Here is an 18,128-nt window from a genome sequence, read left to right as displayed (position 1 = left end):
AAAATGATCATTTGGGGGAAAGAAATCATTTTTATTCATTCATTAATCTACAAATTGTGTTTTTCCACATATTCTTCCTATCATACCCAACCCTTTCATACAAATCAACAATTAAGATTACTGAGCCTTTCCCTGAATCAGAAAAAATTTCATCCAAAATTTTCTATTTAAATCAACTTTTTCCTCTCTCTTGTTTTCTACTTGTAGAGGGTAAACACTTCTTGGCTGTGTTACTAGACACTTTCAAGAACTGTTAAAATTTGGTTGCTAATACTAGTATTTTTTCAAAGACTGCATAAAAACACATTTTGTCTCAGGAAATCTCTCTTGTTCCATTAAGCAGTATCCTTTTTTTCCTTCCCTGTTTCTGTTGTTCTTTTCCACAGGGTACATTATAAAATATGTGCTGTGACTCCCTAAAATCATCAGTAAAAATTCATCATGGTTTTCACTTAAGGTTTGGAATTAAGATGGGCACTTCTAAAAGGAGGTATTGATACAATTATTCTCATTTTAAACATAAGCAAACTGCTAATAACCTATGAAATCCAATGGAAAATGGGCTAATTCTGAAAACTTTTAGATTTGCTTCTATTCAAGCAAAACACAGAATATCCTTATTCCACAATATTTCTCAGATAATTTGCCCTAACTCAACTTCTATGTACATAGTAAAATGCCACGAAACTTTTCATCTATAAGCGCTTTAATTTTTGTATTGTCTTATTTGGCATGATTTCTAATTCAGCACTTTCAAATGGAAAAGAACATAGAAGCAAATACATTGTGCTGCCCCTCAGAGATCTTATTTTCCTGAGTCATTAAGATCCAAGCAGCTTCCATTACTAGCTAGTTTCAGGAACAACAGTAACTTAGGTCAAGGTCTTTTATTTACCATTCCTAATCCTTTTTAATAATTTTACTATAAATGTATCCCTAAATAGTATGTAGTATTACTTTATGAGATTGATCCATGTTAACACATGTAACTCTGGACTCCTATAGACTGCTTTCAAAACTGGTATAACTACTTTCAGGAGAAATTTAATAAATTCTAGTAAAATTCAAGATCTGTAATCCTACAACCCAGGAATTCTTCCTCCTGAGAATTATACTTAGCCTAGAAAATTTTCTTTTTCTTTTTTTTTTTTTTACAAGGAGACATGTACAATAATGCATCACATTGGTGGTGTTTGTAAGCAACTAGAAACTGTCTAAATATCAACCAATAGAGAGAAGGATAAACATATTTTGGTATATTTATCAAATGGAACAGTATATTACACTGAAAATAAAATTCAGACCACATCTGAATATGGGGCAGCAGCTTCTAACAAGATTTACATTAGCACCTAAAAGCCAGTATTTATACCATAATCTTTTATCAAATGACTCATAGGTTATATTTTAATCAATTATTCAATTTAGAGAGAACACATCATTATTCTAATCAGCAGCTCTTCCTTTAACTTACAAAAGTATTACAGTATAAGAACACTTTCCCCCATACGCCAACTAAGGTAGGACATCAAAACACCAGTGTGTCAATAGCTTCAAGTGTTTCAGCTTTCAAAGACTATAAAAAACCTTAAGCCCTTGTTGTAGAAATACAAACAAGAAAAAGTTATATTTTCCTTAAGATTCTGAGGATAGAGATGGCAGGGTGGCTGGGTGGCTCAGTGGTTGAGCGTCTGCCTTCGGCCCAGGGCCTGAACCTAAAGTCCAGGGATCAAGTCCCACATTGGGCTCCCTGCATGGAGCCTGCTCCTCTCTCTGCCTATGTCTCTGCCTCTCTCTCTCTCTCTGTCTCTCATGAGTAAATAAATAAAATCTTAAACGATTCTGAGGATAACCTCTAAAATATGTAATTGATGTCTAAAAGGTTAAATAGTAATCTATACACCTAGGCTGTAATGCTGACTAGCTTTCCTAGTGAAAAGTAGATGAGAGGTATGTTTTGCCCTCTTCACTTTATAGGTGAAAAGATGAAACTCAAACAAAAACAATCAGAAGATGATTAAATGCCAATAAGTACCTATCAAGAATTACTTTAAATGTAAATGGACTAAGTGTTCCAATCAAACAACACATGATACAACAAAAGCACTTCTAAGAGGGAAGTGTACAGTAATACGGGCCTACCTCAAGAAGAAAGAAAAATCTCACTTAAACACCCTAACCTTACACCTGAAGGACATAGAAAAACAAAAACCTAAAGCTAGCAGAAAGAAGGAAATAACAAAGATTAGAACAGAAAGAAAATAGAGACTGAAAAAATAGAAAGATCAGTGAAACCAAGAGCTGCTCCTTTGAAAAGATAAAACTGATAAACCTTTAGCCAAACTCATCAAGAAAAAGAGGAATCAAAATCAGAAATGAAGCAGGAGAAATAACCACCATATCACAGAAATACAAAAGATTATAAGAGAATACCATGAAAAATTATATGCCAACAAATGGACAACCTAGAAAACATGGATAAATTCCTAGAAACATACAATCTCCCCAAGCTGAATCAGGGATAGAAATGGGAACAGACTGATTACTAGTAGTGAAATTGAATCAGTAATCAAAAAACTCCCAATAAACAAAGTCAAGCATCAGATGTCTTCACAGGTGACTTTGACCATTTAAAGTGACAGGGTCTGCTGATACTACTGTGGTTTATTGCCTACATTTAAAAAATTTTTAATTATAGTTGACATACAATATTATATTATTTTAGATACAAAACATAGTGAATCAGTAATTATGTACATTACAAAGCTTACCATAGGTATAGTTACCATCTGTCACCAAAGTCATTATAACATTAAATATTCCCTATGCTGTACTTTTCATCCCTGTCACTTATTTCATAACTGGAAGTTTGTACCTCTTCATCCCCTTCATCTATTTCACCCACTCATTCTCCTCCCCTCTGACAACCACCAGTTCTTTGTATTTATGATTCTGTTTGGGTTTTTTTGTTCGTTAGTTTTGTCTTTGAAGTTTTTCTTCCTCTTCTGTATTTTGGAATAATTTGGGAAGAATAACCATAAAAAAGAATGAAATCTTCCCATTCCCAATGAGATGGATGGACTTAGAGAATATTATGCTAAATGAAATAAGAGAAAAACAAATACCATATAATATCTCTTCTAAGTGGAATCTAAAAGACAAAACAAATGAACAAAAAAAACAGGAACCTTTTACTTTATCTCCAACAGACATCACAGATAGTTTCATATCATATAACAGGTACTGCAAATATCCTGAAAAGATGTTTGTGCTTATCACTAGTTTGAAATTATGGAGTTTACAGGAATGTCATTAGATCTTGTTATTGAATGCACTCGTAAAAAAACAACTATTAAAGTATCACAATTATTTCTTTTTAGTATCACAATTATTTTGAACATTTTAATAAATATTTTTTAAATTTTTTTTTTAAGACACAATGGGCACAGGTGGGATGCGGGGTGGAAAGGCAGAGGGAACAGAGTCTTCAGGAAGCTCCATGGCCCGTGTGGAGCCTGATACGAGGATTGATCACATGACCCAGAGACCACCACCTAAGCTGAAATCAAGAGTCACATGCTTATTAACCAACTGAGCCATCAGGCACCCCAGGTTTTAGATTTTTTTTTTAAAGGTGAAATTTAAGAAAATTAAGACTTGTCCAAGGTTACACAAGTATAAATGATTATACTTAAATGTATCACTGACTCCAGAAAATATTAATTAAAAGCACACAAATAGTGGCCAATGGCCTTATTTTTTAGTGGACAACCTAATGTCTCACAACCATGGTTTACCATCTGCCTTTCACATATCTGGGCCGATTTTGTGTGGTAATAACCCTATAATAAGCTCCTGGAGCAGAGGAAATGAGATTAACACTGACGTGTTTTATATGTCTGTAATGAGATTACTTATCCAATCAGCTCTACGGTTTCCAAGCATAACTGGACTTCACTTTATACCATTTAATCCAGTGGTCCTCAAGTACGGTTGCATCTTGAAATCACTGGGGAGCTTAAAAAGCACTGAAGCCTCTGATCTGTTACCTGACATTCTGATCTAATTGCTCCACTGTATAAACCTGATCATGGGGATGTTTCCCTTTATATTTTATAAATATACAGAAAAATTGAGAGAATTTTACTATAAATGTGCTACCTTCACCATCTAAATTCTACCCTTAATTTTTTTACACTTGCTTATCACATACCGATTCACCTATCAATTTCCTCTATCAACCCATCAAATTATTTTTTTTTCTGATTCATTTCAAAGTAAATGGTAGATATTATGCACTTCCCAGGATGAGGTGCTTAAAAAATTCCTCATATTGTAATGTGTAGCTAAGGCTGTGAACCACTTACTCAGACTTCAGCTTTCTATTGGAGTAGGTTATCGGTGGCAAGCTTCTTGCTCTGGGGGTACTACAGGGATAAAGCCCACAGGAAGCAAAACAGTATCATCTCATTCACTCAAGTCTATTGCCTTTGAGTTCCAATTTCCAGGGTTATTTCTTTTTAAGAATGTTATAAAACTCCAGCAAAAATGAGAGCATGGGCTCTCTACATTCTCAGTGAATGATCATGCATAAAACAGAATGGGCTTTGGTTTCACAATTTTAAGTTTCAGTAAAATATTACAGATATGTGAATAAAAGTCACCTGGATTTTATTTAATGAGGCAACAAACTTAGGAGGATTCAAAAACTTGTCCACAGTGATAGAATTAGTAGAGCTAGGTCCTCTCAAAACCCATCAGTATTTAGCTTGACAACTGTGATAAAAAAAAATTAGACAACACAAAGCAGAAAATAAATCTCATACCTGGAGCTTTCCCTTTTCATAGGCCAGTTTATTTTTACTCTCAGTAATTTTTCCCAAGACCTTTTCCACCTGCTGTTGCACAAGCTGACAAAGCAAACACAGGTATTAGTACCTAGGCATAGAATGGAATAACTATTTTCTGAACCAGTATTTATACCCTTATCTTTTCGAAAGTGACAAAACCACGATTCATATTTTCTTGCCTCTTCTGCTCTTAAGTTTTTTCCCTGAAATAGCTAATCATCGTGCTAATATGCAACATGTAAAGGGATTGCTAATGAAAGTATGCGTGCCTTAAGGGTCCCAGAATTTGTTGTTCTTTGCTTATTATTCTATTTTTGTTATATAAATTATTGCTTTGTAGTTGCGGTCCAACACAGATGTGGGCTGGTTGTATCAGTGATTGTAGATATGTAGTCTGAGGATTATATATTTCTTTAAGAAAACAGGAGGTGCAAATGATCACAACTATGTTAACAGCAGAAGACACTTCAGTTACCATAGTAAAAGGCAGCAAAAAAAAAAAAAATCTTTGGACAAACAAAAGAAACACTTACTGGAAATTCCAACACTGATCAAGCACTCAACACGGTGCTGTCTTGGAGAAATACAAATGAAGGCTCTATATTTCATGAAATTATATATTTTGTCTTTCAAGCATCCTTTAATAATGACAATTTTTAAAATATGTCTTTTTCCTCAACTTTTTTCAAAAAACGTAAGTATAAAATACAGTTTTCTTTTGATTAAATGTTGGATCTTATTGGTACTTCAGGAACACTTTTATTGATTATGGAAATTTTCACCTTCCATAATCAATTTCAGTGTTATATCTTAATAACAGGACATACATATTTGCCTTATGTCAAAATCATCTTCACAAATCAATTGTGGGAATAATACACACAAAAGCAAATACAACTAAGAATGCAAATTCTTAATCACACAGGCCCATGAACTGCACTACAGATCATTTGCAGTAAATCTTGAGTGGAAAGTCATTAATGTTGGTAAATATCCCATATTCATATAATCCCTATTTATGGTTTACATTTGCTTAATCTGTGAATAATAGCACTTAAATCCAAGGAGTTTAGACTTGTTTTCTGTTCAATTTTAGGCAAATTAATGAAAAAACCACATATGTAGGGATATTCACACAAGGCATAGTTATAGATATTCTTTAGTTACCACTTTGTAGTGCACCTTTTTTAAGTATTGTGAATATTTTCCAAACAAAAGCAGAAACATATTCCAAACTAGATTACTACATAATGACATGTAACTCATTTTTTCAAAGTACTTTCATGATAGCATCTGTTCTACAAGAGGGTACACTAGTCTGATACTGTCTTGGCTAGAAGAATTAGGCCATTTTAGACATTCTAGGTTTGATAAAAACCTATGGAAAGGCCACCAAGACTGATTAGTCCTTCTATATCTATCCCCAAATTATGCACATTCAATATAAAGATCTGTATCCAATATTAAGCATCAGTGGATTAACTATTATGGTCATCTGTTTGTCCTATCCGACTAGTATTTATTTCATACATAATTATACATATTCATATATTGTTTCACAAAGTTTCTTTTTTCTTTCTCTCTCTCTCTTTTTTTTTTTTTTTTTTGAGAGAGCAGGAGAGAATGCAAGGGGGAAGAGGGAGAGAATCTTAAGTAGGCTCTGTGTGGAGCCGAACATGGGGCTCAATCTCAAGATCCTGAGATCTTGACCTGAGCCAAAATTTAGAGCCGGATGCTTAACTGAACCACCCATGTGCCCCCTTAAAGTTTCACTTTTAATTACTATGTATGGTTCCCACTAAGGCAAGGGAACATATTTTTTTTTAAAGCATTCAGACCAATAAAGTATTGGTCTCAAAATAACCTAAGAGAAATATAGACTCTTATAAATAAATAGGAGGCTATTAATATATTATCATAAAATTAATCAATTAATTTTCAGTCAGTGGAAGTTCCCCTTTCTCACAATACTTTCTAGTTTGGAAACTAAGGTAAAACTATTCCATGAACACAACATTTGGGATTATGTCTTGACCAAGTGTTCAGCAAAAATAAATGACAAGGACAGCCAATGCTGTTTTAAAAACAAAGCTATACCATAATCACAAAAGCTTAGTTATTTAAAATTCAATTCTAAACTCTATAAATTGAGGTGCCCAATGTGCTGTAAAGTGCAGATTCAGGGTATAAAACACCAAGATTTAACCTAAAATATGCTACCTCTAACAAACACTCAAAGATAACTTTGCTTGCCTTTTAAATATGAAAAGGGTGGGGGGTTTTTTGTTTGTTTTTCAGTAACTTAGATGATCTACGTCTTTTATAAAATATGTCCAGGAATTTTTTAAATAATAGCACTTTTTATCTCAATAAAACTCCCTCCTTTAAGCAAAAGCATAAAGAAATTCTATTAATCTTTTAAATATACTTTAAAAATAATTTTCTTTTTAGGTCATAGAGAAAGCTAATGTAGTGTTTAAGTGAACGCTGTCTAAGCAACTCAAAATGTGATTAATATTTGACACAAAGTCACTTATTTAAATTCACAACAAACAAAAAAATTTTTCTAGTTGCTAAAGGAAAGCAATATTAAGACAGTAATTTAAATTATGGTTTTCAGATTCTTTAAATAGGCTGTTTATTTAAGAGAATTAATGGAGAACCAGAAATTAGAGAACACTTAAATGAGTGAATATCTCGGATTCTGAGTTGTGGAAAGCCAAACAGAGATTAATTTTTGCTTAAATAATTTTGGCATTATACTATAAAGATTATTAATATGCAAAGCAAAACAGAAACTGGAGAATCACCTGATAATTAGCATACAAATAAAAATGCTAATAGTTAGAATATGCATTTTTAACTGATACAAAGATATCACTCCTTGGAAAAAGCAGGAAACAAACAACTATCTTAACATATGAAAGACAGGTTGACAAGGATCAATTGTAAGCCACAAAATGATTTCTAAAATCTAAGTGAGCTGTGAAAGTTAGCAGAAGCTGTTAGAAGAATACATAAAATCAACAGATACTAACATCTTGGTAAAGCTATTTTATAAGCAGATTGTAAGCAGGGATTTTTTTTTAATATTTTATTTTAAAAAATTTTTTGTTATTAAAGATTTATTTATTTATGAGACACACAAAGAGAGAGGCGAGAAATAGGCAGAGGGAGAAGCAGGCTCCTCACAGGGAGCCCAATGCAGGACTTGATCCCGGATCCCGGGATCATGCCCTGAGCTGAAAGCAGATGCTCAACCCCTGAGCCACCCAGGCGTCCCAAGATTTTATGTTTAAATAATCTCTACATCCGACATGGGGCCCAAACTCACAACTCTGAGATCAAGACTTGCATGCTCTACCAACTGAGCCAGCCAGGCACCCCTGTAAGCAGGAACTTTATTCAAAATATTTGACTAGTTTGCATGGGCTATAGCAAATGGAACCAACTTTGACACCTGTACAAGTACACACTGGCTGTCATCCTAGTTTTAAAAAATGCATTTAATTCATTGTTTATTTCAAATCATTGAAGTCCTAGTTGTGTAGGGAATTATATTTCTGTCTACTGCTATCATTTGAAATCCAAAAGAAGTCAGGAAGACAGTTATTTAACTTGAACTCAGGAATGGTAAGCTTCTCACATTTGGATCATTTCTCACTACGGTTCCCTGAACTGCCTGTGGTAAGAGACTTAAATTATACCATCATTAAAGGCCAAAATAATAAAAATAAATCCAAAATCAGTGTGAAGAAGAAAAAAAAGAGAATAATGTTTACACATTGATAAACTATGCTAGGCCCTGTGATGGGCATGTTACACACAATATGACATTTAATCTTCATAGACTGACAAGACAGACATGACCCTCCGTATGTTCTATTCAATGTTTCTAAAATACCTCTCATACGTATTAGGTGCTATGTCAGGTAAAGCAGTTTAAAGATAAGTAACTACTGTTCTTGCATTAGAAGAGAGTAAAGGCAGATACATAAATAGGTCAATTTCTAATCAATGAAGTTATTTTTTTTAAGATTTTATTCATTTATTAGAGAGAGAGAGACAGCGACAGAGAGCACAAGCAGGGAGAAGAGGGAAAGGCAGGCTCCCACTGAGCAGGGAGCCCAACATGGGGTTCCAACCCAAGACCCTGAGGTCATGACCTGAGCAGAAGGCAAACACTTAACCAACTGAGCCACCCAGGCACCCCTGAAGTTATTATTTTGATGTATATGTACAGTGTGCTCTGGGAACCCCACAGTTAGGAGATCCCTTTAGTCCCAAAGGCCATTGATGTTAAGGCCTGCACACAGGTCACACACAGTAAATGGAACCACGGGTTGAAACTAGGTCTGAGTTCAAATCTGTTGTGACATACAAAACATAAATTCATTCATAAGCATACCTCCAAAAACCATCAAGAGGTTAAACTAGAGGGTAGCTCTTACTGAGAATTTCAAGTGTTAATTCCCAAAGAACAAAAATACACTGCCAACATTGAATGGTGATAGGTTTAATGATATTGCTGAGATTAAAAAAAGAAAAAAAAAAAGCAAAACCCAAATCCTGACATCTCAACCTCATTTCTCAAGACTCATACAGCCAACCAGAGGACTTCCAGGCAGGCATGGTCAAAGAAAATTCTTTTTTTTTATTTATTTATTATTTATGATAGTCACAGAGAGAGAGAGAGAGAGAGAGAGAGAGAGAGAGAGAGAGAGAGAGGCAGAGACACACAGGCAGAGGGAGAAGCAGGCTCCATGCACCGGAAGCCCGACGTGGGATTCGATCCCGGGTCTCCAGGATCGCGCCCTGGGCCAAAGGCAGGCACCAAACCACTGCGCCACCCAGGGATCCCCAAAGAAAATTCTATGTGGAAACATAGAACTACAAGCTAAAATTGAGGTGTGGTTTATCACTGGGAGGCCTTAAGAGGTGCAATGAGAAGGCAAGAATCAACAACTGACAAAATCATTGGCAGGATCTGTTAAAATCACTACTAGGGTGATGCCACAGGCCTACTCGTTGGCAGTGGGGCATGGAAGAATCAGGCAGAATGATATGTGGTCTTCCAGAGGGACCAGAAGCAGGTGGGTTGATAGAACCAGCTATGTGTAGCCCAACAAACAGATAAATCTTTAATCTTGGGGGAGGGAGAGTTGGTCTGAGATAGTATCAAGAATCAGAGCTAATGTACCTTGTTGCTGTAATAGCAACTTAAAGGCTTTTTTTCTAGGATGGTTCAGATACTAAAATTTCAATAAATGTTAGTCATCTGCTACATGCTTTACATGTATTAACTTATTTGATCCTCAAACAACTTCTTAATAATGGTATTATTTTCCTCACGTTGACATATTAAGAAACTGAGGCTCAGAAAGGTTAAGAATCATACCCAAGGTTACAGCCAAAATTGAAACACAGGCAGTCTGGCTCTAAAGCCATGAAACTGTCATGGATTTAGACTTACTCTCTAGGTTTTCATAGTTGAAGTAATGAGCAGCTTATGACAGAGGCTGAAAGAATTTAACTCAGATTAAGCAAGACTCACATCAGGGCCTTCTATGCAATTTTCAAAGGTGATTTGCATGTTATAGAAGCAATCGCAATTTTTTTTTCAAGCACTCAAAAGCACACAGGAAAACTTATTAGCTGCTTAACAGAATGATCATCTCTTTAAATACCCTTCAAGGGGAGAGGTTTTAAGAACTCTACCATTTATCTGTGTTGCACTGACCGTGTCAAACGGCTTTTAGAAATCGTACTCATTACTGATTGGCCTAATGGCACTGTCAGACAAGGAAAAGAAAAATACAAGTTTCTTCCTCATATTAATGAAAGAGGAAATATCTTAAAACACTATATATTAAAAAAAAAAACACTATATATATTTGTGCTCTTCAGTATTATAGATCATCCGTGGAGGCATATGTTTATTAGTCACCTTAAATTCTTGTTTTCTTAAATCTTTTATTGTTTGAGTATTTATAACGCTCTCTGTTATATGTAGCCTGAGTTGTTCAGGACTTATTGATAATATTAAGATACAAACAAATGAAAAAAACCCATCTCCTAACTTCTGATTTTTTAAAAACTCATCAGTCATTAGTTCCAAATTTAGACTGACCTTTTTATACCCACCCCATTGTAATCAGAAGTGACTTGCTGAAGTTCTAGGGAAGCCATTTTTTCTGCCAGGTGCTTATTCTTTTCCTCTAGAGTCTGCAGGTTGTGGGTTAATTCATTTATGTCTACCTTTGAAACACAAAAGGAGAAAAGAAATCTATTTACTCTAGAACCAAAAATATCCTATTTTAAAAATGACTTTTAACTATAATTTGGAAGTTGTATGAACATGTCCTCCTGTCTCTAAACGCAGGGATTTTATAGACTAATAGCTCTGAGATTTTTTTTTTTAAACTTTCTTTCTTTTAAAATGTATCAGCTTTTCTAGTTGTCTTCAGCAGGAGGGTTATGACAAATTACAGAGTTCACATTTACTAGAAGACCTTCTGATACTTGGTATTTACTTAAATATTAATGTAATATAGATGCAGAAAGTCTCCACCAAATACTAGTAAAATGAATTCAGCAATATATAAAAAGGATAACAAGCCAGGACACCATTTATCCCAGAAGTACAAAGCTTACTGAACATTCTAAATTAATTAGTATAATTCACTATATCAATAGATTACAGAAGAAAAAAAAATGTATGGCCATCTCAGTAGATATAGAAAAAGCATTTCAGAAAATTCATCATTAATTTGGGATAAAAACTCAGCAATCTGGAAATGAAAGGGAACCCATAGTTAAACCTCTACCTCTAAATCATGTAAACCTCTACCTGATAAAGTAGTTCTATAAAAAACCTACAACTAATATCAATCTTAATAGTAAAAGACTAAATGTTTCCCCCTAACAGTGGGAAAAAAGGATATCAGCTCTCACTATTCCTATTCATTATCATACAGGAGGCCATACCTGATGCAATAAGGCAAGAAAACGTACAAAAGACCTCGAGACTGGAAATGGAGAAGTAAAAATATCTCTACTTACAGTAGATATGATTATTTACATAGGAAGTCCCCCCCCCAAATATACAAAAAGATACCAGAATAAGTGACTTCAGTAAGGTTGAAGGATATAAGGATGCGACTCAATTGTATTTCTATATACTAGCAACAACTGGAAATTGTTATTTCTTAAAAGTATACCATTTGTAATAGTACCAAAACCGATGAAGTTCTTTAGTACAAATCTAAAAAAAAGTGTCCAATATTTAATATGTTCAAAATTACAAAATACTGATAAGAGAAATAGAAACCTAAATAAAACGGAGAGATATAACATGTTCATATATAAGATCAATTGCTAAACTGTCAATTCTCTCTAACCTCAATTAAACTTGTGTAGGTCTGGATCAGGGTCCACTCTTTGGTGGGGCCTGGACTGTAGTACTAGAAAAATACGCCCTAGAAGAAATACTAAATGGAGTTCTTCAGGCTGAAATAAAAGGGTATTAGACAATAACTGGAATTCACATACAGAAATAAAGGGTACGGCTACTACAGTAAAGGTAGCAACATACGTACATATACAAGGTGCTTATATGTATTTTTGTAACTGTGCTACCCATAACTCAAAAATATATAGGAAAAGAAAGAATAAGGGAATTAAAATAGTGCACTAGAAATATCTACTTAACACAGAAGGTGGCAATAATGGGAGACAGAGAGGAACAAAAAGCATATAAGACATAAAAAATAAAGAGTAAAGTGGCAGATGTAAATCTTACCTTATCAGTAATTATGATAAATATAAATGGATTAAATGGTCCACCAAAAACGCAGAGATAGGCAGAATGAATTTTTTAAAAGATCCAACTGTATGCTTACAAAGAGACATTTTCGATTCAAAGACATAAATAGGTTGAAAGTACAAGAATGGAAAAAGATATATCATGTAAACAATAACCTAAAAAGAGCTAGAGTGTCTATACTAATATTAGACAAAATAAAGACAAAAATGCATGAGATAAAGAAGACCATTTATCACAATGGTTTATAAGAAATATGTTTGGTCATTCAGATGACCAAAATATATGCCTGAGATATATGTGGCCTTCATCCACATTTCTTGAAAACATTTCAGAGCCTTAAAGGTGAAATGGGTGTCCTGTTATTAATGAAGGTGTCTTCTGGACCCCATCCAAGGGTACAGGCTGATTGCCAGGAGGACCAACCATGTGATTAGAGGGTTAGAACTTTTAGTCCTAGCTTCTAACCTCCAGGGAGAGAAGAGGAGCTGAAGACTGAATCAGCCAATGGTCAAGGACTTAGTCAACAAGACTATGCAATGAAGCCTCCGTAAGACCCCCAAAGGACTGGGTTCCAAGAGCTTCTCGGTTGGTGAACACATGGAAATTAGGGAGAGTGGTGTGCTTGGAGAGGTCATGGAAGCTCATTGCCCTTTCCCCGTACCTCACCCTATATATCTCTTCATCTAGCTGTTGATTTGTATCATTTGTTATATCCTCTAATAAACTGGTAAATTTATTTCCTAAGTACTGTGAGCCGCTCTTGTAAATTAAAAGAATCTAAAGAGGAGGTCAGAAACACAACTGCCTGGTGTAACAGCCTGGAGTCTGCAACTGGTGTGTAAGGTAGGGATGGGGGGTTCAGGGATGGGGGCAGTCTTGTAGGACTAAACCCTTACCCTGTGGAATCTAATGCTATCTCTGGGTAGTAGTGTAAGAATTGAGTAGAATTCTCGGACACCTTGCTGGTATCCAAAAACTGCTTGATGTTGTGTGTATTGCAACTCCCTGCCATGGTGGAATTGGGTGCAGAAACCTAAAAGAGACATTATATGTTGAAAAAAGGGTCAATCCGTTAAGAAGATATAATATTTATAAATATATATGCCTCTAACAATAATAGAGTCTCAGTATAAATGAAGCAAAAACTAACAGAACTGAAAGGAGAGATAAATGATTCAACATAGTTGAAATGTCAATAACCCACTTCCAATAATGTAAAGAACAATTAAACAGAAAATCAATGGGAGACATGACTTGAACAACACTGTAAATAAAGCAACTGGACATCTACAGAACACTCCTCCCAGCAACAGCAGAATACCATTTTTCTCAAGAGCACATGCAACATTCTCCTGAATGTACCATATGTTAGGCTATAGAACAACTCTCAGTTTATTTAAAGGACTGGAATTATACAAAGTATGTTCTCCAATCACAATGAGATAAAATTGGAAATTAATGAAAGAAGGACATTTGGGGAAGTCACATATATGGGAAAATTAAACAACCTTCTAAATAACCAATGAGTCAAAAAGAAAATCACAAGGAAGTTAAATACTTTGAGTTGAATGAAAATGGAAACGTGCTAAAAAATGTATGGTATGCAGCTAAAGCAGGGCTTAAAGGGAAATTTACAGTTGTTAAAAAAAGAAGAAATAAACCAACAACCTAAGCTGCTATCTTAAGAAACTAGAAAAAGAGCAAATTAAATCCAAGCAAGCAGAAGGAAGAAAATAATGAGGATTAGGGCAGAAACAAAAGAGAAGGCAGAAAAACAATAGAGATGATCACTAAAACCAAAAGTTGGTTATTTGACAACATGAACAAAATCAACAAACCTTTAGCTGTATTAAGCAAAAACAAAAAAAGAAAAAGATAGGAAAAAGAGAAAGAAAAATTACTAAAATTAGGAATGAAAGAAGGAACAATACACTGAACTTAAAGAAACAAAGAGGCTACTCTGAACAATCATTTGCCAATTAAATTAGAAAGCCTAGAAAATGGGCAAATTCTTAGAAATACCCAAACTACTGAAAGTGACTATAAAAAAGAAATAGAAAATGTGAATAGATCTTTAATAAATAAATAAATAAATAAAATCAATAATAAAAATTAAAAACAAATAGAAGTTCCCCAGAAAGGAAAACCCAGAACTGTGATGAATTCTACAAACACTCAAAGATGGATTATCACCAATCCCTCAAAAACTCTTCCCAAAAATAGAAGAGGGGGAAATACTACTTGATACCAAAACCAAAGACATCATGAGAAAACTGTAAAACTATTTCTTATTTATAACAATTCAAAAATCCTCAACAAGATATTAGCATGCCAAATGAAACAACATATAAAAAAGATTATACTCAAGAGTGAGTAAAATTTATCCCAAAAATGAAAGTTTGCTTCAACATTTGAAATCAACCAATGTAATATGCCATAACAATAAAGGACAAAATCTTTAAGATTATCTCAATAAACAGAAAATGCAATTAACAAAATTCAACATACTTTCATGATACAAAATCTCCAAATTAGGAGGAGAAAGGAATCTCAAAGAGCATTTTAGATAAAAGAGCATTTAGATAAAACCTATAGCTAATATACTTAATAGTGACAGACTGAAAGCTCTCCCCCTAAGATCAGGAACAAGACAAGGATGTCTGTCTGCTCTCAACATTTGTATTCTGCAATGTACTGGAGATTCTAGCTAAGGCAATTACACAAGAAAAAGAAAAAAAAAGGCAGCAAAATGTGAAAGGATGAAATAAAACTATTCCTATTTGCAGATGACACATTCTTTTTTTATTTATTTATTTATTTATTTATTTTTATTTATGATAGTCACAGAGAGAGAGAGAGAGGCAGAGACACAGGCAGAGGGAGAAGCAGGCTCCATGCACCGGGAGCCCGACGTGGGATTCGATCCCGGGTCTCCAGGATCGCGCCCTGGGCCAAAGGCAGGCGCCAAACCACTGCGCCACCCAGGGATCCCAAGATGACACATTCTTATATAGAAAAATAATGATTGCAATATTCCCCTAATTGATCTACAGAGTCAATACAAACTATCAAAATTATAGCTGCCTTTTTTTGCAGGAATGGAAAAGCTGACCCTAAAATTCATATAGAAACATAAGTATCCAGAATTGTCAGGACAATTTTGAAAAAAAAAAAGGGGGGGGGGAGACAAAGTTAGAGGATTCATGCATCTTGATTTCTTTCTTTTTTCTTTTCTTTTCTTTTCTTTTCTTTTCTTTTCTTTTCTTTTCTTTTCTTTTCTTTTGCATCTTGATTTCAAAACTTACTTCAAAGCCACAGTAATCAAGACTCTGTGGTACTGGCATAGGAAAGACATATAGGCCAGTGGAATAGACTTGAGAGTCTAGAAATAAACCCATACATCAATGGTTAATTGGGTTTTGACAGGGGAGCCCAGACTATTTAATAGAAAGAACAGCCTTTCATCAAATGGTGCTGGGACAACTGGATATTCACAGACAAAATAATGAAGTTGAACCTCTTAACTCAACCGAGATATAAAATTAACTCAAAATGGTTCAAAGACTAAATATAGTATGTGAAACTATAAAATTCTTAGAATAAAAAAGTGTGAATTTTTGTGACCCTGGATTAGGCAACAGGTTTTCAGATGTGACATCTAAAGCATAGGCAACCAAAAAAAGAAAAAGAAAAAAGTTAACTGAACATTATAAAAATCTAAAAATTTAAAAACAAAACCTATAAAATGGGAGAAAAAAATCTGCAAATCACATATCTGATAAGGGTCTACTATCCAGAATATATAAAGAACTCTTACAACTCAACAATTAAAGACAACCCAATTTACAATGGGCTACTAATCTGAATAAACATTTTTCCAAAGAAGGTATACAAATGGCCAATAAGCACATAAAAAGATGCTCAACATCATTAGTCATCAGGGAAATGCAAATCTAAACCACAACAAGGGTCCACTTTTCACATCTACTAGGATGGCTATTATTAAAAACCAAAAAAATAACGGAGTTAGGATGTGGAGAAACTGGAATCTAGGTACATTGCTGGTGGAAAGGTAAAATGGTTCAGCACGGTGGACAAGAGTCTGGTGGTTCCTCAGAAAGTTAAAATTACCAGATGACCCAGCAACTCCACTGCTAGGTATGTAGCTCAAACAAATACACATACAACACACACATTTATAGTAGCACTAATCATAACAGCTGAAAGGTACAAACAATGCGAATGTCTATCAATAGATGAACAAAGCAAACTGTATGTACACCACATACAAAGACACACACACATACAGTGACTATTACTGAGCCATAAAAGGGAGTAAAAGGGAATGAAGTACTGACATGTATAACAACATGGATGAACCTCAAAAATGTTATGCTAAGAAGCCAGACATAAAAGATCACATATTGTATGATTATATTTATATGAAATATCCAGAATAGGTTAATCTACACAAATGGGATGCAGGTTAATGGCTGTCAGGGTTTAGGGTAAGGAGGGAAAAGGGAGTGATTGCTTAGTGGGTACAGGGTTTCCTTTTGGGGTGATGAGAATGTTTTTGGAACTAGACAGAGGTAGTGGTTATACAACACTGTAAATATAAAAATGCCACTGACTTGTTTACTTTAAAGTGTTTGATTTTCTATCATGTGAATTTCACCTGAGTTGAAAAGACACAATGATATGCTTCATACCCACGTGGATGGGTATATTAATTTCTTAAAAAGCAGACAGTAAGGGGGGCACTTGATGGGATGAGCACTGGGTGTTATTCTATATGTTGGCAAATTGAACACCAATAAAAAAAAAAAAGACAGTAACACGTAGGTGAAGACGTGGAAATATTTGAGTCCTCAGGCACTGCTGGTGGGATTGTTAAGTGACACAGCCACTTCGTAAAAAAACACTTTGGTAGTTTCTCAAAATGATAGCTATCCTATGACCCAGTTTTACTCCTACAGAATTGAAAACATACACTCACACACGCAAAAAAACTGTACAGAGATATTCATAGCATTATTCCTCACAGCCAGAATAGTGGGGTTCTTAGACGACCTCAGTGTCTATCAACCCAAAAATGGCTACATGATGTGTGGTACATCACACAATAAAATATTACTCAGCCATAAAAAAGAATGAAATACTGACATATACTACAGTATGGATAAACCTAGAAGACATTATACCTACTAAAGAGGCCAGACCCCAAAGGCCACATACTGCTTTATTCTATCTTTTTGAAATGTGGGAATAGACACATCTGTAGAAACAGAAAGTAGAATAGTGGTGCCAGGGGTTGGGAGAAGAACAGAATGGGGAGTGACCGCTAATGAGTACTGGGTTTCTTTTTGATCATAAAATGGTTCTAGAATTAGATAGTGGTGATGTTAGCACAGACTCGGGAATAAACTAAAAACTGAATTGTATATTCTAAA

General features: G+C 34.7%; 1 protein-coding gene across 1 annotated transcript in view; it reads right to left on the bottom strand.

The window, feature by feature from the left end:
- Window positions 1–18,128, bottom strand: part of CCDC150 (coiled-coil domain containing 150) — an 80,477-nt gene that overhangs the window by 24,152 nt on the left and 38,197 nt on the right. The window contains exons 14-15 of the mRNA XM_055345461.1: window positions 10,995–11,108; window positions 4,827–4,910 (exon numbers count right to left, since the gene is read on the bottom strand). Of these exons, the coding sequence (XP_055201436.1) occupies window positions 4,827–4,910; window positions 10,995–11,108 (198 nt within the window). The remainder of the gene's footprint in view (window positions 1–4,826; window positions 4,911–10,994; window positions 11,109–18,128) is intronic.

This window comes from Nyctereutes procyonoides, unplaced genomic scaffold (assembly GCF_905146905.1).
Source record: "Nyctereutes procyonoides isolate TBG_1078 unplaced genomic scaffold, NYPRO_anot_genome, whole genome shotgun sequence".
Taxonomy (NCBI): domain Eukaryota; kingdom Metazoa; phylum Chordata; class Mammalia; order Carnivora; family Canidae; genus Nyctereutes; species Nyctereutes procyonoides.
This window is presented reverse-complemented; position numbering and strand designations above follow the sequence as displayed.